This window comes from Aspergillus luchuensis, chromosome 1, assembly GCF_016861625.1.
Source record: "Aspergillus luchuensis IFO 4308 DNA, chromosome 1, nearly complete sequence".
Taxonomy (NCBI): domain Eukaryota; kingdom Fungi; phylum Ascomycota; class Eurotiomycetes; order Eurotiales; family Aspergillaceae; genus Aspergillus; species Aspergillus luchuensis.
In genome coordinates this window covers 312,625-333,472 of record NC_054849.1, presented here as the reverse complement: position 1 = coordinate 333,472, position 20,848 = coordinate 312,625, and the positions used below count along the sequence as shown (strand labels likewise).

The 20,848-nt window shown below is 49.3% G+C and overlaps 8 protein-coding genes across 8 annotated transcripts; 3 read left to right on the top strand and 5 right to left on the bottom strand.

Annotated features, from left to right (window-relative positions):
• Positions 1-1,555: 1,555 nt before the first annotated feature.
• On the top strand, positions 1,556-3,076 carry AKAW2_10119A (pyridoxal phosphate-dependent decarboxylase family protein; the record flags this gene model as incomplete). The annotated part of the gene is made up of 1 exon (XM_041682899.1): positions 1,556-3,076. One exon carries the CDS (start codon positions 1,556-1,558, stop codon positions 3,074-3,076), a length of 1,521 nt encoding a protein of 506 aa, XP_041536839.1.
• A 1,563-nt stretch (positions 3,077-4,639) lies between these two features.
• AKAW2_10118A (uncharacterized protein) lies at positions 4,640-5,480 on the top strand (the record flags this gene model as incomplete). The annotated part of the gene is made up of 2 exons (XM_041682788.1): positions 4,640-5,222; positions 5,296-5,480. 2 exons carry the CDS (start codon positions 4,640-4,642, stop codon positions 5,478-5,480), a joined length of 768 nt encoding a protein of 255 aa, XP_041536838.1.
• Positions 5,481-5,707: 227 nt separating this feature from the next.
• Positions 5,708-6,681, bottom strand: AKAW2_10117S (uncharacterized protein; the record flags this gene model as incomplete). Its single annotated transcript, XM_041682677.1, has 6 exons — positions 5,708-5,868; positions 5,925-6,002; positions 6,058-6,135; positions 6,205-6,264; positions 6,321-6,373; positions 6,434-6,681. The coding sequence occupies 6 exons, from the start codon at positions 6,679-6,681 to the stop codon at positions 5,708-5,710; spliced, it is 678 nt and encodes a 225-aa protein (XP_041536837.1).
• Positions 6,682-7,791: 1,110 nt separating this feature from the next.
• On the bottom strand, positions 7,792-9,275 carry AKAW2_10116S (uncharacterized protein; the record flags this gene model as incomplete). Its single annotated transcript, XM_041682566.1, has 2 exons — positions 7,792-8,951; positions 9,017-9,275. 2 exons carry the CDS (start codon positions 9,273-9,275, stop codon positions 7,792-7,794), a joined length of 1,419 nt encoding a protein of 472 aa, XP_041536836.1.
• A 1,276-nt stretch (positions 9,276-10,551) lies between these two features.
• Positions 10,552-11,817, top strand: AKAW2_10115A (putative malic acid transport protein; the record flags this gene model as incomplete). The annotated part of the gene is made up of 2 exons (XM_041682455.1): positions 10,552-11,547; positions 11,602-11,817. 2 exons carry the CDS (start codon positions 10,552-10,554, stop codon positions 11,815-11,817), a joined length of 1,212 nt encoding a protein of 403 aa, XP_041536835.1.
• Positions 11,818-11,977: 160 nt separating this feature from the next.
• AKAW2_10114S (uncharacterized protein) lies at positions 11,978-12,295 on the bottom strand (the record flags this gene model as incomplete). The annotated part of the gene is made up of 1 exon (XM_041682344.1): positions 11,978-12,295. The coding sequence occupies one exon, from the start codon at positions 12,293-12,295 to the stop codon at positions 11,978-11,980; it is 318 nt and encodes a 105-aa protein (XP_041536834.1).
• Positions 12,296-13,618: 1,323 nt separating this feature from the next.
• On the bottom strand, positions 13,619-14,235 carry AKAW2_10113S (uncharacterized protein; the record flags this gene model as incomplete). The annotated part of the gene is made up of 2 exons (XM_041682233.1): positions 13,619-13,953; positions 14,010-14,235. The coding sequence occupies 2 exons, from the start codon at positions 14,233-14,235 to the stop codon at positions 13,619-13,621; spliced, it is 561 nt and encodes a 186-aa protein (XP_041536833.1).
• Positions 14,236-15,228: 993 nt separating this feature from the next.
• AKAW2_10112S (sugar porter family MFS transporter) lies at positions 15,229-17,073 on the bottom strand (the record flags this gene model as incomplete). The annotated part of the gene is made up of 6 exons (XM_041682122.1): positions 15,229-15,612; positions 15,678-15,968; positions 16,029-16,555; positions 16,609-16,795; positions 16,865-16,992; positions 17,049-17,073. The coding sequence occupies 6 exons, from the start codon at positions 17,071-17,073 to the stop codon at positions 15,229-15,231; spliced, it is 1,542 nt and encodes a 513-aa protein (XP_041536832.1).
• Positions 17,074-20,848: the final 3,775 nt, after the last annotated feature.

Here is a 20,848-nt window from a genome sequence, read left to right as displayed (position 1 = left end):
ATACTACCAGTTCCCATACGTGTCAGGATGATGAGCGAGGGGTAAATCCATGTATGTTATGATGTTATGATACGAGGAACTTGAATTATAGTCGACGTCCATTGTGTTGCCCTTGGTCAAGGGGTCAAATAAAGAAAAGCAAAAAGAAATAGTTCGTTGAGATTCCACTCTAGCCAGGCACTACCTGATCGCCACCCCTGCTGCCGATGTGGCCTCACGTCTTACTAGCCATAATCTTGAGATCTGAATAGATTACAGATTCTCATTCAAATCCGCTTGTGCCCGTTGTGTTGAGATATTCCTCTGGCTATTCCCACTACTAGCAGCCAATTCAGCAATGGCGTCTGCGTAGAACTGATGCCCGGGTACCATTCTTCGGGTTCCAGTCTTCGTACAGACTGGATATTGCTGTAGGGTGAGGTGGCTGAAGAAACTATGAATGAAGAACTTGTGGTAAGCCGGAAGTTTAATTCCAACTACACGTTATCGTGCACAGAGTCTGTTGACATCCTTCATTTCTTTTTAGAGTTTCTTGCCTCCCAATAGTGGGGTCGTAATCAACCAGACTGCTGGGTTTTATGTAAAACTCTGCATGCTTCTTGGCCTATGGGAATCCATCATTGACCTCGTCAACTGCATGGAATCCTATGTAACATCCGAATTCAGCTGTCTACCCGGCTGAAAGGGCAGCAAGTGTCACGAGGCGGCCACCCATGCACAAGAGACTTATTCAGTCACCGGCAACCTTTCTGGGGCCACACCGCTATTAGCAAGAGATCTACATGCATCAACCTCTACACATTCACTATTTGCGTTGATTGGCATGAATCGTCGAAAAGGGTATTGCAACCGCGGCTAGACGACATGTCAAATTGCTCAGCTACACAGTCCATTAAGCACGACCCCTCCACAGGCGGGCTTCAAAATGCCCGCCCAGCCACACAACGGCATTACATACTACACGCTTGGATGCATCCGTCTCGCAGCTCACAGCAAATATGAACAACTAACTACTACAGTAGACATAATTTATAATCTATAGTAATGACTTGTCTAATCAGTCTCATATAATCTATAGTAATGACTTGTCTAATCAGTCTCAGATATCATGTGTTCATAAAGATCGGCAGACGCAGCACAGAGAGACTATGCGACTATATGCCCCGTGAGGGAAATATTATGCCAACCTTTGGATACGCAGCTAGCTAGATACACCACAGTCCCTCATGTTGCTTTTGTTGAGCTGAAAACTCGTCAGCCTGGGAGTGCCGGATCTCAACCTTAACTTTCTATCGACCTGAGTCTGGTTAGCTCCGTGTTACTTGATCTCGCTTACCTACGACCATTGCGATCTAGTGCATCTCAGAAGAGTTTCGTTCCCTACTCACTCTACGATACAGCTCAGAGCCTCTTGCGCATATTGACCCGGCCACACTTTATAAAGCCACATAACTGCCACCGTGTTCCGAGTATGTTGACAGCCACCTAGACACAATCCTTGCTTCTTTACTGCCTCGCCTTCCCCTGGAGTGATCAATTTTCCAGATTTGACAAGATGCATTTCAACGCACCCCAAGACCAATCAGATGAAGGATGGACCAATGTCATGTTGCTAGCCAGGTCTCTATTGACTCAACTCCTGACCACCGACCTTCCACCTCCATCAGACCCTATTCTCCCAGTTTTCGATATCAGTGAGCTACCAAGCCTGCAGGATGAGATCATGCCGGATGATCATCCGCGGGATCCGGTCTCTATCCTTCAACAAGCTATGACGCTCTTTGACTACCATCTACACCACACCCATCCACATAACTTTGCTTATATACCAGCCTGCCCGGCCCCCATTACTCGTCTGGGTGATCTTCTCACTTCCATTTGGAATGTAAATGCTGCCAACTGGGATGCGAGCTCTGGTCCGAGTGAGGTTGAAAAGGCCATGATCCACTGGCTAGGCTCTCAACTGGGGCTACCTGATTCAATGGGAGGGTGCTTTGTCTCGGGTGGGTCAATGGCAAACATGACAGCCATAGTCGCAGCTCGCGATGAGAAACTCCAACCGTCAGAGCGAGCAAACGCCACCATCTACATGTCCGACCAGACACACCTCTCCGTGATGAAAGCCCTACATATTGCCGGCTTCATGGACTACCAGGTCCACAAGATACCAACCGATGATAACTGCCGCATGGATACGGATATCCTACGACATGCCATCAATACAGATCGCCTATTCGGACGCGTTCCTTTCCTCCTTGTCGCCAATTGCGGCAGCACCAACACAGGCAGTATCGATCCTCTGAACGCATTAGCCGACATCGCGCGTGACGAAGGCCTATGGCTCCACGTAGACGGTGCATATGGTGCATCCATCTCACTCTCCGACAAGCATCGCCACCTGGTTGATGGTATCGGTCGCGCGGATAGCATCTCCTGGGATGGCCACAAGTGGCTCTTCCAGACATATGGTTGCGGGATTGTGCTCACGCGGCACATGAAGTCTCTCGCACGCAGCTTCTCCTTCGATGCCGAATATCTCAACCATCCATCGGAACCTCAAGCCACGACTAGCTTCTACAAACTCAGCCCAGAGCTAAGTCGCCCCGCGCGCGCAATGTCTCTGTGGCTCACTATCAAGGTTCTAGGTCGTCGTCGTATGGGTGAGATGATCGATCAGGGTTTTCTTCTTGCCCGTACAGCGGATCGCAGTATCCGGCAGTATAAGAACTGGATCATCCCGGTGCCAACAGTTGCTAGCATTGTGGTTTTCAGATACGCACCTCCTGGGTTCAGCGAGGAAGAGCTAGACTCATTGAACACTGCAACTTCGCAACGGCTCGTGAAGGAGAATATCGCTTCTATATTCACCACCCAGATTCGTGGACGGACTACACTTCGAATGTGTGCTATGAATCCTGCTGTGCAGCCGGAAATTATCAGTGATATAATATCCCGTGTGGATAAAATTGCCCAAGCAGAGGCTTCTAAGGTCAAGAAGACATATCCAAAGATATCTAATGGACTGTGTTCTCCTCTGCCGAGCTGCTGTGTTGTTGAAGCTTCTGACCAAGCTTGAGCTACAGCTCATCCGACAATTCATGGTATATGTTACGCGCGTTTTGGCCGATGCCTTCTATTGTTTGATTCCCATGTATCTTATAGCAGGTGTTTTTTTCTTTTGCTTTTGCTTTTTCTTTTTCTTTTTCCTTAAGCCACAATTCAGGGTTAGAGATGGTCTCATGATACCGCCAATCCTACAATTTCCGAGCAAGTCAGTTGCTATCCCACAGATGCCACTGTTGCCAAGTGTGGATCTTTCCTTCCGCAGCAGTAAAATACGTTGACCGAATTATATGGTGTAGCTTCCTGTATATGTGCTTTAACATTTGGTAACCAGTGTGTCTAATTACCACGTAGACATTAACAATTATTAGAGATGAGGATGATTCCTTTTCCTACAGACTATTTCAAACATCCCATACTAACCAATAAGGGAACAACTATTGAAGTAACTCCGAACCCGACAATTAAATTTCGCGGAAAATTCAACCCCCGCCAATGATAGCAGTTATTGTATTTCTAAAAATCAGATGCGATCCCGTGGTCAACCCGGAGAATTGTGCTTACCTCCCGGTGAGGAAGAAGGTAAAGACCTCGGCTCAATTAGGAATCGGTATTGCAGCCTAACGTGATCTGAAGATAATTTTACGTGACCTGAAATTGACGTTCTTATACTAGAAGTTTCTTATTCCGATCAAGCCGATTGTGAGATCAGATATTATCCAGAGACCCTTTCGAGAGAATTCACACCACGCTGAGCAGTAAGCCCATCGGGATCTGGTCGGGCGGGCCCATCAGGGATCCAGGGCTCAGGGCACAGTTCTTAGTGCCTCTACGGGTCAAGGGAAGCTTGTCCCAAAGCTTGGTTCGGTGGTGTGGGACGGGTAGGGCTTCTGGTTGGTTGGTAGTGCTGTGCCTAATCTTAGTACTATTGACATTGAACACAAACGTGGCACATACTCAAGGGGCACAATAAACCAGATAAGGCCATTGCTAGAAGCTACAAAGCACTTTTCGAAGAATAAATAGTATGAAGAGTGTGATTCACCATTTACGCACCTGGTAGAATTCACACCGTATCGCCATCAAAAGCAAAATCGCCACACTACAACCCAAACCCAGTCTTATCACACACGATCGGATCCCCTCGGAATTGGATGGTCCCCGAGCTGACTCGCCCTGGAGCTTAGCGTCATTATGGACGAGATCTCGCACCGTGATTTGAAATCGAGATCCCTAGGACGCATCTTAGCTCCTTCATTAGTGTGCGCTTGACATCATATGCGTGGATTGCGCCACTAGTTTGGGATTAGGGGCGTCTCAGAACAGAGGGCTGATGGCTGAGGGCTGAAAGGGCTGGGATTGTGTGGCGAATAAATGGCGCAAGCTTGTAGTGTTGAATAGAGGGGTCAAATTGCTTCTGCTGTTGGGGCTGGGGTGTTAAAGCTGGATAATTTCTACCTTCCCGCTTCTCTTTCTCTTTGTCTTGTTTTCTGTGATCGTTACACTCAATTGACACCTAAGAAATCTTTCACATTATATCAAACTATCAACACACTTTCTTTGCTCAATAGACACCATGGACTCATACGGTCAAGACAACTTTGGTGGTGGCCGTCGCGGTGGTGGTGACAGCTACGGAGGCAATGACTCCGGGTTTGGAGGCAACAACTCTGGCTTCGGCAGTAACGACTCCCAGTTTGGCGGAGGTGGCTCTGGATTCGGAGGCAATGATTCTGGATTCGGCGGTGGTGGCCGCGGAGGTGACTCCGGCTTTGGAGGCAACGGCGGTGGTAACAGCTTCGGAGACAACTCTGGCTTTGGTGGTGGTAACAGTCGCGACAACAACAACTTTGGCGGTAACGACTCTCAATTTGGTGGAGGTGGCTCTGGGTTTGGAGGAAATGACTCGGGCTTTGGCGGGGGTCGCGGTGGAGGTGACTCTGGCTTCGGAGGCAATGACTCCAGGCACGGCGGAAACGATTCTGGATTTGGGGGTAACAGCTCTGGCAACTCTGGCTTTGGCGGTAATGACTCTGACTTTGGCGGAGGAAGAGGCAACCAAGACAACTTCGGGGGCTCTGGTGGTGGAAATGACTCCTTCGGTGGCTCCTCCGGTGGCTCCTCTGGTGGGCTTGGGGGCTTGGTAAACAAGGCAGAAGGTTTGTTTCCCTTTCAATTGCGACATGATCGATTGGATTTGAGAACGTTGGCTGACAATAACCTCTCTTGTAGGCTTCCTCGGCAGCCACGGTGGAAACAACAACCAGGGCGGCTCTAACAACGGAGGACAGGGTGGTAACTCTGGAGGCAACTTTGTCGACTCGATGGTTGACCAGAAGGTTGACCAGTATGTCCCTGGTGGAATGGATGGTGCTGTTAACCAGGGAATTAACCAGGAGGTTAACAAGTTTTTCTAAGGATCTGTTTCACGAGTTATGGAATGGAAATGTCGCTAAGCATGATGACGCTGTCTGTCAGTAGTAGCTATGATGTCTTTTATGAATTTGTTGTATCAATGTCATGGACGATTTTGAGAACGTGAAGATACGTGTGTTTTCCGTATTTATGTACAATCTATTCCATAAGGGAAAAGTCCTAGTGCTTTTCAATCCCTAAGCTATACTATACAAGACTAACTTCAACCTCACAGGTTGTAAGTGTGAGAGTTGATGTTAATGGTCGACACGGTCCAAGTCTTGCCATTGTCCGACGTCGACAGGCCGGAGGAGCTGGCCTCGTTGATGGACAGGGTGTCGCCGAAAGAGTTATCCTCGGCGTTAAGGATGATGGTGGTGTCAAGGTACTCTGTATTCCTGTGTTAAGCATGTTGTTCTTCTTCAAAAGATGGGTTGGGAACTTACTGTGAGCTCCCGCAGTGCTCTGGCACGCATCGTCCTGGCACTCAACTGCCGTACCCCAGCCCTGGGCTTGTCCCGAGCCTGATAAATGTCAGTAAATATGTGGATAGTCAACGCAAAAGAAAAGAAAACGCACTGGTCGAAAGAGTAGAGACGACCTCGCCGTTGATCGAGACCGTTTGGTCATACTTGCCCGTGCTGTCGTTGTACTTGTCTTATAGGTGAGTCAATATAAGTATGGATACTTGACAAGAGAAGCGAACAGTGTTAATAGTATACTTACAGTGCATTGTCACCTTGTCACCAGCAGAAGCCGGGACTTCCTTGCCACCCAATTGTGTGCCTACCACGTAGTTAGCTTGACCAGTACTGCTACGATAAAGCTGTATCATGATTCACCCTCAAGAGTACTAGCCCAGGTACACCACTGTCCAGAGCTGGCACCACAGTTTCTGTAACAACTATTAGCAATTGTTACGATAAATCATGCTCTTGCTCGGCCATCCACTTACGAGTTGGGGTCGGAGAAAGAAACAGCGAGAGCCTGGATCAGATCACCACCGCTTGTACCCATACCGGGCCAGAGAGCAAGACGGTCCTTCTGAGGGCTAGGAGCTTCGGGCAGAACCAGGGTGGTGTTGGCCTCTCTAATCCACGACTGAGTAGGGCCCAAAGAGAAATAAGGGCCAAATCCGACCGTGCTCTGGCCGTGAGCGGCACCGATGGCGGCCAGGAAGGCAAGAGCTTCAATTCCACGCATTCTGATGAGACGGGTAATCCGTAATAGCGTATGATAATGGACTTTGACACACGAGATAGGTGCTGATTATCTCTTTTTACAGACCGGATATATGCTGGCTTTATAGGTAACGGATTGGACGGCAAGGAAACATGGCCGTGTTGTTTCAACAAAGGGGATGACTCCACACCACGTTTAACATGCCTAGTAAGAGTGGCTAACTGTTCCGGCATCGCGTGATGGTCTCGATCACTACTCTAGAGACACTTTCGCGACAATTTCGGAGGAACTTCCGTTTCACGCCCTATTCGGAGTCACCCCGTAGAGTAGTTTGCAGACCCTGAGGGTTCTAGCGTGGCCCTAGTGTTAATCCTCGACACTCCGAGGCCCACCAACGTTTCATGGCGGTCCCGAATTTGTCGATCTCTTCCCGGAGGGGGAGAGAGCAATATATCATGGTATAGGGCAGTGATTTGTTATTGCACGAATCGTAGGTGAATTAAGAATCGGCATTCACTATGTCTCTGAATGATTCTTGCAATGAAGGCGTCTGCATGTTGTTTGGTAAATAGATTAAGCGGCGATGCAGCGCTTACATTCGTTTTATCGTCTCATCGCTAGTCACTCTGGTCCCTCGTAGCATCATTGCAAATGCTGCAGATATGTTTAGATTAATAGAGATCGGTATGAGGGTGCCAGAGGAGAAGGAAGGAGGAAAGCCAAGACCATTCCAGGCAAGTCCCGACCGTTTCCCCACAAGTACATGCGTTCCTGAACAGACAAACTACTAACGAACGTTTGCATGATACAACAGTCTTTTTGCGGGTGATGGTCCACATGAAAAGTGACAGTCTATTCGTTCATTTCATAAGTTCAAATCTGACTCGGCCTTAGGAAAGAATGGACCCCGCTACAGATATTACCCCACCACCAAGCTTAGGGGTTACACGAATCTTACAACTGCAGGTAGTGGCCATGGTACTTCGGTTCCTCATAGGCAAGCGGACTGATAGCTTCATCGGACCGTTCCGGGAATCCGTCAAAGGATTTGGCGTAAGTCGCAATAGAGTGGGCAACGAGCTGTTTTAAATCACACACTAATCAGCAAAGGAATGACCCGCATAAGGGTAACTACTGTAGTGATCTTACCTTGGTGTTCCATTCCCACGCGGTCAGGTTCACATTGGCCACCGTGTCGCAGAGCTGATGGTAGCATGGGTCATACCATTCGCCAGCAATGCCGCCAAACATTTCCGCTTCTTCGGCCGTCTTGATTCCCTCAGCTCCCGTGGCAATCCCACCACCGGGAATGCCATGCCGGATGAAGGCATCATAGTCGCTGCGTCCATCGAACGGAATGTACGTGTAGTTGAACCCATGAGCATCGTAAAATTCAGTGTAGAGATCACGGAGCTCCTCGGATCCCTCGGGGTTCACAGCGTTAGTGGCATTGTACACTTGGTACGCAAAGTTGGGCGAGCCGAGCATGTCGTAGTCCATGAACAAGCGGATCTTGCGGTTCTCTTCCGGGGTGAGAACAGACACATAGTAGTCAGATCCGAGAAGGCCTTCCTCCTCAGCAGCCCACCAAGCAAATCGCACACAGTTGTTGACACGGAACTGGGTGAGCAATGTGGCTAGCTCCAAAAGGGTCAGAGTACCAGACCCATCGTCATTGATGCCCGGGCCCTCGGCCACACTGTCACTGTGGCCACCCAGCATTACACAGTTGTCGGGGTCACCATCCGTGGTTTGCGCGATGATGTTGGTGGTGTGGATGGTCTCGACGATCGCATCCATGTAGGCGATAGCGTCGACCTTCTCGCCTTTCTTCAGCTTCTCTAGGACCGGGGCAGCGTCCGCGTCGGAGATACCAAAGGTAGCAACATGATCGGGTGTTGGGTTTCCTAGAGTTCCGCTCAGGTCACCGCGCTCGTTGTTGTAGATGACAGCAGCGACGGCTCCCGCTTTACCAGCCAATTGAGACTTTGTCCCAAACGGACAGCTTCCCCGACTGATAAATGCAATGGCGCCTTCCAAGTTAGAAGGGTAGTCCGAGGCCTCACACCCGAGGTTAGAGACAGCAACCAGGGGGCCATATACCGGCTCCTTATTCTTCGTTGGGGGAGTGAGACCCATTGGTGTAGCCGACTTGGGAACATCGTGACCAAGGACAAGGCGAGATTCGAAGACATTACCGCTCACGGCAGGGAAGGACTGGTTGACGACAGTATAATAATCACCGAGGTCGGTAAGGGCAGAGTATATGTAGTCGAGCGTGCCAAGATGGCCTAGGAACAAGGAATCGTCAATTGATTGTGTTTATTGCGAGAACAGGAGAAGAGGTATGTGGTACCTTTGCTGCCAATGACGCGAGTAGGATGGTTGTATTCGTCTTCTCCCAGCTCCGCAATCTTGTAAAGCTGCCGGGCCCTGTCCAGCAGATTCTCCGCCTTGACCTGCTCCTGAAGCAGCGGTGAGCTAATTAGTGGTTTGTCACCTGCATTTGTCGTCGCCCACTTTGAATTGGACTCTTGGAATAAGGGTAATTGTAGAGCACCGACCTGGCCCAGGAGCACTGGGACCAGATGTAGCGCCGCGGAGTCGACACGCATGATGGGTGTAACAAGGCACTATATAAGAATGATATGTGAAGAATAATACCAAGCAGACGGCTCTTCAGGTACGATGATAGAGCCCGTCAAATGGAGGCTAGAAAGGAGGCGAGACAGGGAGAGAATCAAGCAACAACAGCTTGGGGAGGAGGAATAAATACGGGGAGCTGGGAAGGGGAGCTTCCTGCCAGGAACCGGTCAGATGATAAGCGATAAGATAGACCCGTGACACCCACCTGACCTGCCTCATCGGGAAAGGAGTCATGATCGGCCCGATTGGGTTAGTGCAGCCTCATTTTCCGTCTTCTCGGCAACACCAGAAGTCACCACCATTCTGGCAAGAGTCCTGCATCCGCATGGTGAACTGATTTTCTTTCTTCGTGCTACTAATCATCGGTTGGCGAATCCCGTGGAGTCAATCGGAGTCGTTCCGTGGAATCCAACGGCAAGCACACGGCGCCCTTCCTCTCCCGACCCGAGCGGGTCTTTTGATCAGCGTCACTGGGGAGCTTTGGTTCCCCATGGCACTCAGCAAGACATTAAATGTCTGTGCTGGCCATGTATTTATTTATTTGGATTTAATCTTAGGGTTTCGACTGCCTTCATTTTTCACTAAACAATGAGCTTCGAGATTTGAATTAGAGGCCCGACCCGTCCGCATGCCCCAGTCGATACCTCATGTAACAGTCTAACCTGGTGATTCTCGTTACGAAACCGATCAAGCCTGCTTGAGACGATGTCTGCGCAAGATCCGATATATGTTTCGCAAGTTATAGTTGCTGTGATACACGACTAGAGGGCCCTTATCAGTATCACAATCACTCTTATAGCTAGAGGGAGAACAGAATCGCTGTGCTACGTCTGATTAGAGCCACTGCTATCGGTCGCCTATACCCGGATATAGTATTCGCTACAGTTGTCGAATTGTTGAACGGCGCCAGATCCATGGAATCCCCCGATGGACAATTACCACCCATTTTCTTGGGCCGAGTTACGTCACTACGGCCTCATCAAGAACCGACAAAGGTTGGTCAATGTAGTAGCAGCCCCGTTCTAGATCTTATGCCCTTGACTTTGTTGTCTGACAGGCTTTTGGCTGTCAATCGGAACTAAATCTCGCGATCACCCGCATGTAACTACTGCTACACAGTCAAAGGGATTATGATGTAATTCAGGCCAGGATACGCTGAGATTTGATTTTGTTCTTTCTTCAAAGCAATCTCGCCAAAACCCTCTTCTTGCTTTACAGGGCATTGGCTCTGGATTGCTCTGCGAAATGCCAAATCATGAAGCCCATGACACTCCAGTACCAACCTCACCACTCTGCATCGCAATATGGAACTTCTCCTCCCAATGGTTTCTGATACCCCAAGGTACTGGCGTAATAGCCATTATTCTTCATCAACTGGACTATCAATTCCATGGTCTGCGTATTATCTCTGTGATAGTTTGGGTATATACAATCGTGCTCCTGGCACTATGCATATCCGTCTACCTTGCGCGAATCTTCATGTATCCACGGCACGTCGCACGAGCACTCCGGGCAAGCATGGTGGAGGTATCATGTCTCACTAGCGTCTCTATAACGTTCACAACAATCATTGAAATGATCGCCTTGGCCGTTGCCCAGCAATGGGGTGCAGGATGGCCAATAGCCTCATACGTCCTGTGGTGGATCAACACGGCTATGGCCCTAACTGCTGTTATGGGAATACCGTACATTTTCGTGAAGCTACAAGCTCCCGGAATCAAGGCTGTCGTACCTTCCGTTCTACTTCCATTGATATGTGCGCTAACCTCCGCCGCTGGCGGAGGTGTCGTATGTGAGTATAGTGGAATTGGCGCTCGGCTGCAAGTCCCGACCATCATTGTAGCATACCTTGAAGTCGGTGTCGGTATTCCGTTGGCAATGTCCTTTGCTGATGTCTTTATTGCGCGTCTCTTCGAGCGCGAATTTATGCCCATGGAACAGGTCTATCAAGATATGATTCTCTGTGGCCCATTTGGACAGGGCAGCTTTGCGCTGCTGATTCTCGGGCAGGTTGTACGATCTGGGGCATTTGCGGAGTACAATCGGGGGTCATTCTTGACCGCTGAAGCAGCGACCCCAGTTGGCTATGCCAGCCAATTTGCGGGTTTGTTGTCTTGGGGCTACGGAACCTTCTGGTGGGGCTACGCCATCATAAGCATTCTGCATACGGCTTTCAAGCAACCAGGAGGTTGGCGGAGGATACAATATTCACTTTCAGCATGGTCTCTAGTATTTCCGTGGGTGAGTATACATTTACCTTTGAAAAATTCATCATTATCTTACAATATGTGGCAGGGTGTCTACACCAATGCCGCCGTCCAGCTTGGCAAAGTCATGGACTCGCCTACATTTAAGGTGTGGTCGACAGCTTTGACCCTCATGCTCCTCATAATATGGATCGTGAATCACATTTTTACTATTAAGGGCTTAATTACGGGGCAAATCTTGTCACTCCAGCACGGCTGGCGGGCCGGCCACTATCAAGCCGGAGAAGTCGATAAGCAGGTCTAACATTAGCCAAATACTATGACTACATGCGTGGAAACTCTCGACGGTATTTATACGATGTTATAAGATATTCAGCATAAAGGGGATTACATGTTCATTGTAAGCATTATTATATAACCGATAGATCTCCACTCTGCCCATACGGCCTCAATTCAAACTAAGTTCAATCAAACTTATCATTTGCAGCCTCAAACGCATCAGCCTCATCATGACCAGAGACGCCTCTACTCATCCTCGCACCATCCGTGAACGCCCACTGGTCAGTGACCGGTTGACCGTACTCATCGACGGTGGTCTCGAAGAATTCCTCCGGACCCCAATTGGAGGTTGGATCGGCTGCCAGGGATGCCGCAGTGGCTGACTCCGATGAGTATTGCTGCCTCTGAGCGGCTCTTTGATCCTGGGTGGTGTTGCGAAGACGACGGCTCTGGTTGTCGTTTTGAGGGTATCGGAATGCGGTATCTGTTTTGGTGTGCGGCATCTTGATGGTTGTTGCTGTAGATGTTAGATATGCATAGATTGAGGAAGTGTTGAGACTCACTTTCAATTCGAAAATCCTATGTAATTGCGATGGATTACTCAAATCATCATTTCATGATTGTATATGTCTACTCAAGCACAGCGACGAACCTCCCCGTCTAAATACTGTCCCCTTACCACTAACTGCCCGTAAATGACGTTCAAGTTCCCAAGAAGGCCAGCAACCTCATGACGCATCTCTCATCGCCACCATCACCATTCCCTCAAAGCCAACATCACCATTCCCTCAAAGCCAACATCATGAAACCTTCTCCTGCCCCTGGTTATCCAGAACTGTGTCTTCAAGATGTGGATAAAGTGGGTCACAAACTGCCCGCAGTATGGCTGTCTCGATCAGAGTAAGCTCAAGCTTCTCTACAATAGCATTATCCCGCACATATTGGGTTTGAGGTGAATTCAAAGTTCCATCATAACCACATAGGCTGCGTAAAGGAGGTGACATCACCGTAAAATACAGAATGTTCTATGTGATGTGGAAGAATGTCATAGATCATCATCGGACATGCAATCCGTTGCCTTCAGGCTGCAGAGTGTTTTCTGCCACCGCCTTTTTATACAGATTCTCAGCTCCTTTTTCTGGAACTGTACGTTTCCAAAATCCGCAAAACCCGAGCTTTTTCGATCGAGGTTCGCTAGGTTCTGCCGCTTCTGGCGGTCAGGGAAGCGGTGTACTCACCGTCCGACGTAGTATGGATTCTGCCATCGATTGCGTACTAACGCTGCTCCTCGTCGGGTTTTGGTATTTGTCTTGAGTATGTGTTTGCTTATATTCTTTGTTTCTGGGAGAATTCGACTGGATTGTGACGAAATTGAGCGTCTAGATGTTGTTTGTAATGGCGTGGCGAGGTTAATTTAGGTTTGTAATGACTTGCACTCAGACCATTATGCCAGTCCTACCCGGCTGTGCTACTTCTACTGCTGTATTTGACTATGAGAGTTATCTGTTTCTGTCTGATGCTCTTTGAGGTGAAGGTCGCGAATCTATCTTGGAAGTACACTTGTATCCTCTTACGCTGAACCGAAGTTGTTGCCACGGAAGTCTGGGGCTTCATTAACCGGCATCATGTATATTCGAGAAGGACGAGGTACTGGTCCGGAAGCTAAGATATACAGGATATTTGATTATACAATCCAATTAAAAGTATATGGCAAATTCTTGGCTACATAAAGAAAACAGAAGAGCCAAAAGAAGTCATAGCAGGCCGTTAGATCATACCATCATATCATATCATGTCAGCAGGCAGACACATGCTCGAGTACCATCTCACTTGCTGCTAAATCCTGGGATCGCGCTCCCCCAACTCTTGGCTCCACTAGCAACAGAGGACCCAGCCGACTGTATCCCAGTGGCCAGTCCCTGGCCAGCCTTCTTGGAGTTATCCACAATGGGATCGGTTGCTCCTCCAAGAGGGCCTCCATAAGAGCCATTTTCATCTTTTCCTCCACGCTCGGCGCGATTGAACCCTTCCTTTGAAACCATGTTACCAACCGGAGCCAGCAGACCGTTTTCGCCCAACTGGTTTCCAACGAGATTATTTACGTCGTCTTGGATCTGATCGACTTGCTTAACGCCGGTGACCTTGGTCTTGGAGAGGTTGTCTGATTGCAATAGTTAGCCTACGCATGGGCAGACAATAGAAATGTTTCTAGCGTACCCTTGGTCACGTAGGAAGCCTTGTTATCACCTTTGCCAAACCACTTAAGATATTGATCCTCCAGCCAAGGCATCCACTTCTCGTATTGCTCGTTGTAGGCTTCTTTCACCCACTCCGTGAATGACTGCTTATCGCGTTGCTCGGCGGGAAGGTTGTCATACAGCTTGCGCTGTTCTTCTTCGGTGTGGTTGGGCGTCGTACCCATGGTTTGCTTGATAGAATCCATTTTGATAGCTTGGAAGGTAATGTTCAACTCAGGATGAACGAGGTATGTTCCAGAGAAGTCGCGGTTGATAAAGAATGGTTCCGAACATGGTGCTCCTCGATGCTCCGCTCAAAGTATATATGTGTGGTGAGGTGGTCTGGATGAGGGACGGCATGACGTATGTGGGTTTGCCAAGCGCAAATGCATCGCAGTGTCTATACACAGTAGATATCAGGTTCTGCCATATAGATTGCAGACGTGGTTCCTCTATCGGTGGCTGTGATCAAGTGACAGATGGCGAGGGACGCGTCGAGGGTAGCGGGGTTGACGTCATGGTAGATTTGCGTTTGCCGTCCACTGGATGTGCACAAGTACGTCACAGCTGAGATAAGTAGGAATGCGTCACCTGACTTATTCAATTTATGCGAATTCCTAATTTTCCACCAATCGGTTATTATGAAGGCTCTATGAGACTCAATTTGGCCAGATGAGGAAATAGTATGTGACACCTGGTTTGACAGCTGCATCAAGATCTCGGGATCGTCAAAATCGTTGATCAGGGGTCTGTCGCGGTCCGCCATTCACCTCGTACTGAAGGCGACTATCTGTCCATTATTGGTACGAGTAGTACTACTTAGTATTAGTAGTATGCTTATTTTCTTTAAAATAGACACCAGCTCGACAAGCGCCTGTAGTACCCACATGATGAATGACTATAGACGTCAAAATGTAGCAAATGAAGATTAGCAGACAGTCCATAATGTCATGGACGACTAGGTACTGTACTTACACAAGTACTACATTGGGAAGGACCGATTTACTCGACTGGTGTAAGAACACGTGGAATGGACCTGACTTCAGCAGCCTCACATCATCTACACTGGATCATAACTTTCAATCATTACTTCGCCCCAGCATACTTGATTCACCATGGATGACATTCCATTATGCTTCCATACGATCATTCACTGTTCTCATATAAAATCGCTAACTCATCTAAACAAATACAGTTCATCACGCCATCTCATCATGAGTCGACACAACCCCCTTTTCCTGGTCAACCATGTCCTTGTGCTTGTGTCTCTCAACTTCTTCGCCGAAGCGGTCATGAATCTGGTGTGTTTTCCAGGGCTTCATATCGGTCTCAAACATCAGGTCAATGTCTTCAAGCGACCGTCGAGCAGTCTCTGGGTAGAAGAAGAACACATGGAACGTCATCACTGTGCAGAATACACCGAAGATGATATAGGTCTTCCACTGAATGTTGGTGAAAGCAGGTGCCACAAAGTACGCCAGCGCGAAGTTGAAGATCCAGTTACCCGCAGCCGAGAGACCGACACCCTTTGCACGGTACTTGAGAGGGAAGACTTCAGAAGCGTAGATCCACGCCACGGGGGCCTACATTAGGTCACGTTAGCTGAAGACGATTTTGGATGATCTTGGGAGACTGGACAGCTACATACCCAGGTGAATCCATAAACAGCAACGAAGATGTATGAGCAAGCAATGACTCCTTTGCCGGGCGGTCCTGTAATTGACCACTTCAAGTTCGCATTACCGTCGACAGAGTCAACATGGTGACCACGTGAAGCCATCAGACCAGCAATAGCGAAGTGGCAGGCCATGCACAGGACGGATCCAGTAAGAAGCAAAAGTCGTCGACCGATCCGATCAACAAATGGCAGGATAGTACCTGTTGTAACCAGGAAGATTACGTACTGAATGGCTGACGAGTACAGAGTCGTGTTTCCAGACTATACAACATTGTCAGTTCGGTTCCAAGGGCATCTTCCTGAAGTATGAGACAGACTTACCATGCCAGCCATATTGAAGATATACACGACATAATACATCGCAACATTGCCCCCGAGTAACTGCTGCCAGACCTGAGCACTGACACCGCAAAGGGTGCGTTTCCAAATCTTCGGTCCGAACAGGGAAAGGAATGAAACATCCTTAGCCTCCTGGGCGATGCGTGCTGCTTCCTGCACTTCTTCGTATTCCACTTGGACCACCGGATCGTTGCGGTCGCCCTTGGCATGCAGTAGAGCCAAAGTATCCAAAGCCTCTTCCCACCGCTCTTTACTTGCCAGCCAACGAGGCGATTCAGGGAAGAAGGGCAATGCGGCAAGGAGGATGAGTGCTGGGATACCCTGAACACCCCAAGAAACTCGGAAAGAAGCTGCCCCAGCGAGACCTTTGCCACATCCGTACGAGATCAGATACATGATGAGCATACCCCATTCAATGGCCCATTGCTGGATACCGACGATACGGCCACGGATACGAGCGGGTGCTAGTTCGGCGAGATAAACGCAAACTTGTGAGGATGTAATACCGACTAGAGTACCGTTTAGTATATCATGATCCCAGAAAGATAGCTGAGGACCGTACCGGACAAACCGCTGATCACTCTCCCGGCAACGAGGTGAGCGACGTTTTGGGCACTACACTGAATGGCAGCACCGATGACCCAGATGCAACACGCCAGCATGAGGGAGTAGCGACGACCAATTCGGTCTGATATGAAGCCAGCAGCGAGAGCACCGGCAAAGGAGCCAGCAGACATGGAAGCGGTGATCTAGAAAAGATTCAAGTTACCATCAGTCATTCGTGTCCATTCTGACGATTGAAGGGCTTGGTTACTTACACCACCCTGCAAGTCGGAATCAGGAGAGTTGAAGTATTCCAGATACTGATCCGTGCCAATCCAGGCACTCATGGAACTGACATCGAAGCCGAACAAGGCACCGCCGATGGTGCCGAAGGCAGCCAGCACTGTGTATCTCCGTTAGCTTGAGCAGGACGGTCACTGTTAGGAGTCTCAGTCATACCGTAAATATTCGAAATGGTATACATGATGTCCAACGGTCTCACCGAGCTGTTCACGACGAGTGGACTGCAACCGGGCGAGAATGCGGAGAAGCAACCCGGGACCCGGGCCACATTTATAGAGAGGACACTTAGGAAGTACTAGCTGCCGAAGCTGCATCGCGCCGGTACGGCTTCAACGGCATGGCGTCACGGACGGACTGGTGATGCAGTGGGTGGTGCGAGACACGCATGGCCGATAAACCCCGAAAAGAGGAAGGATCGCCGGGGCCTATAATGCGGAGGTCCGGGGATTCAGGATGGAGCACGAATCAGAGGATCCGGGGACGGATGGGGGTCTGCCTCCCGAGTGGAGGGCCTCACGGCCCCGGATCCAGTCGGTTGATTCTGCGACGGAGATTTTCCCTCTTTGTGCCTGCCGTCCGGCTGAATGCCATTTTAACCGAGTTCGGGTGAATTGACTCTGCCTGGGAACTCAAGGGCCCATTTCTGGAGTCCCCATGCGGAGTAATTATTATCACCCATGACCTACCTCTCCAGGAGGCCTAGTCTACTATTAGCTCTCGTCGTTGCATCCTGTTTGTCTCGGTAAGGCCTCGCTTGAAGATGATGGCATGTGCATCCGACAACCCAACACCTCGCCATACATGGGTTCTCCAGACAGTGCCGAAAAGGAAGGCTGAACGTATTCTCCACACGGCCACCTTGACGCATAGTATATTAAGCAGAATGGAGCTCGGTTCTCCGGTCTTTTCCAATTTAAGAAGTGCAATGTGATGGTTGCTAGCAACACATACACACGTGTATACCTCATGGCCCAAACTTTAGCTTCCTCTATCGCTCATTCGCCTGTCATCATTCTCATCCATAGTACCCTACATGATCTCGTTGGGCCACCCTCAACCGGGGATCTCTGAAAGTGTATAGCACGCTCTGCAGGACACGAGTTTTAGACACTATCAAAGTGGCTGCCTGGGTGTGGCTGCACTAACCGATTAGCCCAGTCCATGGCTTCGGCTACTTTGCACTTATGACCTCTGATCACCCGGGAGGCGCTCCATGGCCAATGGGGAATATCCTGGCGCAGTCATTGTTCGGTCATAGCTTCCGACTGCATCTGATATCAAAACCCATCAGTCAGCAGAAACACCATGCTATTTCCCGACACAAATTCAATCATGCACACCATGCGACATAAGAAGAATAAAGCGGAAAGCACCACTGGGTGACAAGAAATGAGGGTAGAACTGAGCACATGGACAGTGTGGACGGCTCTTCTGATGGAAGTACCTATCAGTGGGAACACATGTAATTTGAGATCCCACGAAGACTTGCTAGGGGGTATCTACTGCTTCAATCCTCAGGTTTCCAGACTACCTGAGAGACGTAGCTGGTATTGTGGAAAGGACTGCTGTATCTTCAAATCCAAAGCATGTCCTAACCTCCAGCAGCCAGTGATAATCAGCCTACAGACCAGGGTGATGCTCTTCTGAGTATGATTGCATCTCGAATTCTTGGCCTACCCTCGTATTCATCTCTAAGCGAAGCTTGGAAAGTGCCTGTGTGCGTCTACTGCCCATGCGACAAATAAGGGAACGTGAGATGGTACCGGATGATCCCAACTGCCCCCTGCTCTGTGAAAAATAGAGCTCCTGCGCATCGGGGAGCAATGCCGCCGTTATGGAGCCAGAAAAAAAGTCGTAAATTCTTTGAGCATTGCATTATAGACGAGCACTCGCACATGCAGGCAATTCTGTTGCTGGAAGCGTTTGCTATAGACGTTGCGACATGCTTGTCGCGATCAACATTGGCAGTCTTACAAACTGTCATTGGAAGTGCAATTCAAAATCTACCTGGCAATTCAATTAGCAGTGGCAAGTCGCTTATATGCCAAAATGCGATCCTTCTCTGCACTAGTGGTTCCTCGCTCCGACAATTTATTGGCTGTGCAGACCTCGGGGGACTCAAAATTCCCCGGAGAGTCACTGGAACGGTCTAAGCATCCCAATAGAACTAACTTGTGCGATACAATTCCCTCTTCAACAGCTAATTTTATGGCACACTCTGCCAGTAGCCTAACCGATGCAGTATACACTGCATGACGACCTTTGTACAAGGAATGCTTCCGATCGCTTATAAAGCAGTTCTCCATTAACTAGCTCCATGTCTCGGAGCATGATCTGAGCGCCAATATCACCGGTGGGGAATGTGGAGGACGGAGACCCTGATTCCCAGTTCAGGGGTGGTCTAATGACTCACCACCGCTTATGAAGCTCCAGCCAAAGTGGCCCCGTTCGCGGAATTGATGCGTGCATTTGGGAGTCTACGCTCATCGTGAATCAGACTCTGAAGATTACATGATCAGTCTGGTACTGACTTTGCTTTCTCGTCCAAGATGAGAGTTCCCTGCCTCTCCCACATTGGAAATGTCTAGAGGACGCTCAAGGACCAATACGACAATATCATTACTATGCTGATTTAGTCCGATCATGCTAGAACAACTTATTTACATGAATTTTCTTCTTCAGTTCATTTCATGTCATGGCTATAACGGCTCTTTGCCCTACCTTTGCTTCATGTGTTTGCGGTAGATGAAACGTTCTTTGGGCGTCCTTACTCGTCGGCTAAAAGGTTGCTCATACACAATGTTGATGCGCAATGAAAGAAACAAAACAATAGCTACCGGATGGCCTTCATTCTCTCGCGGATGAAAAATGGTCAGGGTCTCGGCGCAAGGGGTAGTTCGTGACTACAATGACAGGTCCGGGATAGCTGAAGGCACCAAAGCAGCGATGATCAAGTGCAAGCAGTGGCGACACTATCTGGTGGGATCAATATGAGAGAGCATATCCTAGTTCATCTCAATGCTGTTCTAGCCGATGTCGAGGACGAGTGTCAGTCTCGACTCTCAATCAGGTCAGTAGCCACAATCTAATAATGGGGGGTTCCAGGTTCGAGTCGAAACGCAAGGGACAACGCTTTCGGCCGCAGGTATTGCAGCTTCGAGCATTGCCTCAGCAGATCTGACTACGATGTCCGGCTTCTCTGTCAGTCCTGGAATATCCAGTGGCCGCTGAACTGGCGGTGAGCTGAAGCCAAATCTGATACAGCTGCCAAGTTTGATGCAGGAGACATCACCCTTCCGAGACCTTTCGAGAACACTGCGCCCCGGGGCGAGAGGAGAAGAAAAAAAGTTCCACGGCCGTTATACCTCTAATACTTTTGGCCCTGAGTGTTGGAAATGGCAGACGACTGTGAATCCGAGCAATGCGACCGTATACAGTGCAGGGGGTCCCAGGTCATGTTTGGAGGGCTCGTCTACAAGACAAACGCATCAGGGGGATTAGAGGACGGAAAAAAACAGCTAACTGAGGGATTAAGCTCTCCATGCAAGATCACCAATCCTCGATCGGTTACGCACGTGTTGCATGGCCAGCGAGGTTGCAATGGCAGGTAGGATATGGCAGCCACTGAGGTTATTATTGTGATTGCCTTGCGGGCCAGCGCCCGATCGGCGACTCACCCACCACTGAACGGCCAACACCCCATGAACTAACTCGGTACCACAAGAGTACAAGAATTTACTGTCAACTCACTCTAGACTACCTTGAAAGCAAGCAGACGTGCCCTTACTTCCGTGGCTACCCGAGTTGCTCATCGCGTGCCGGTCTGACACCACTTCCGGGCCCGTCCCAGGTAGCTGGATGCAGGCGGCGCAGCAACAGCTCTGCAGGCCGCGAAGGCTAAATCGATAGCTTAATCCACATCCCCTCAAAGGAGCCGAAAAAGCCAAGCTCTATTA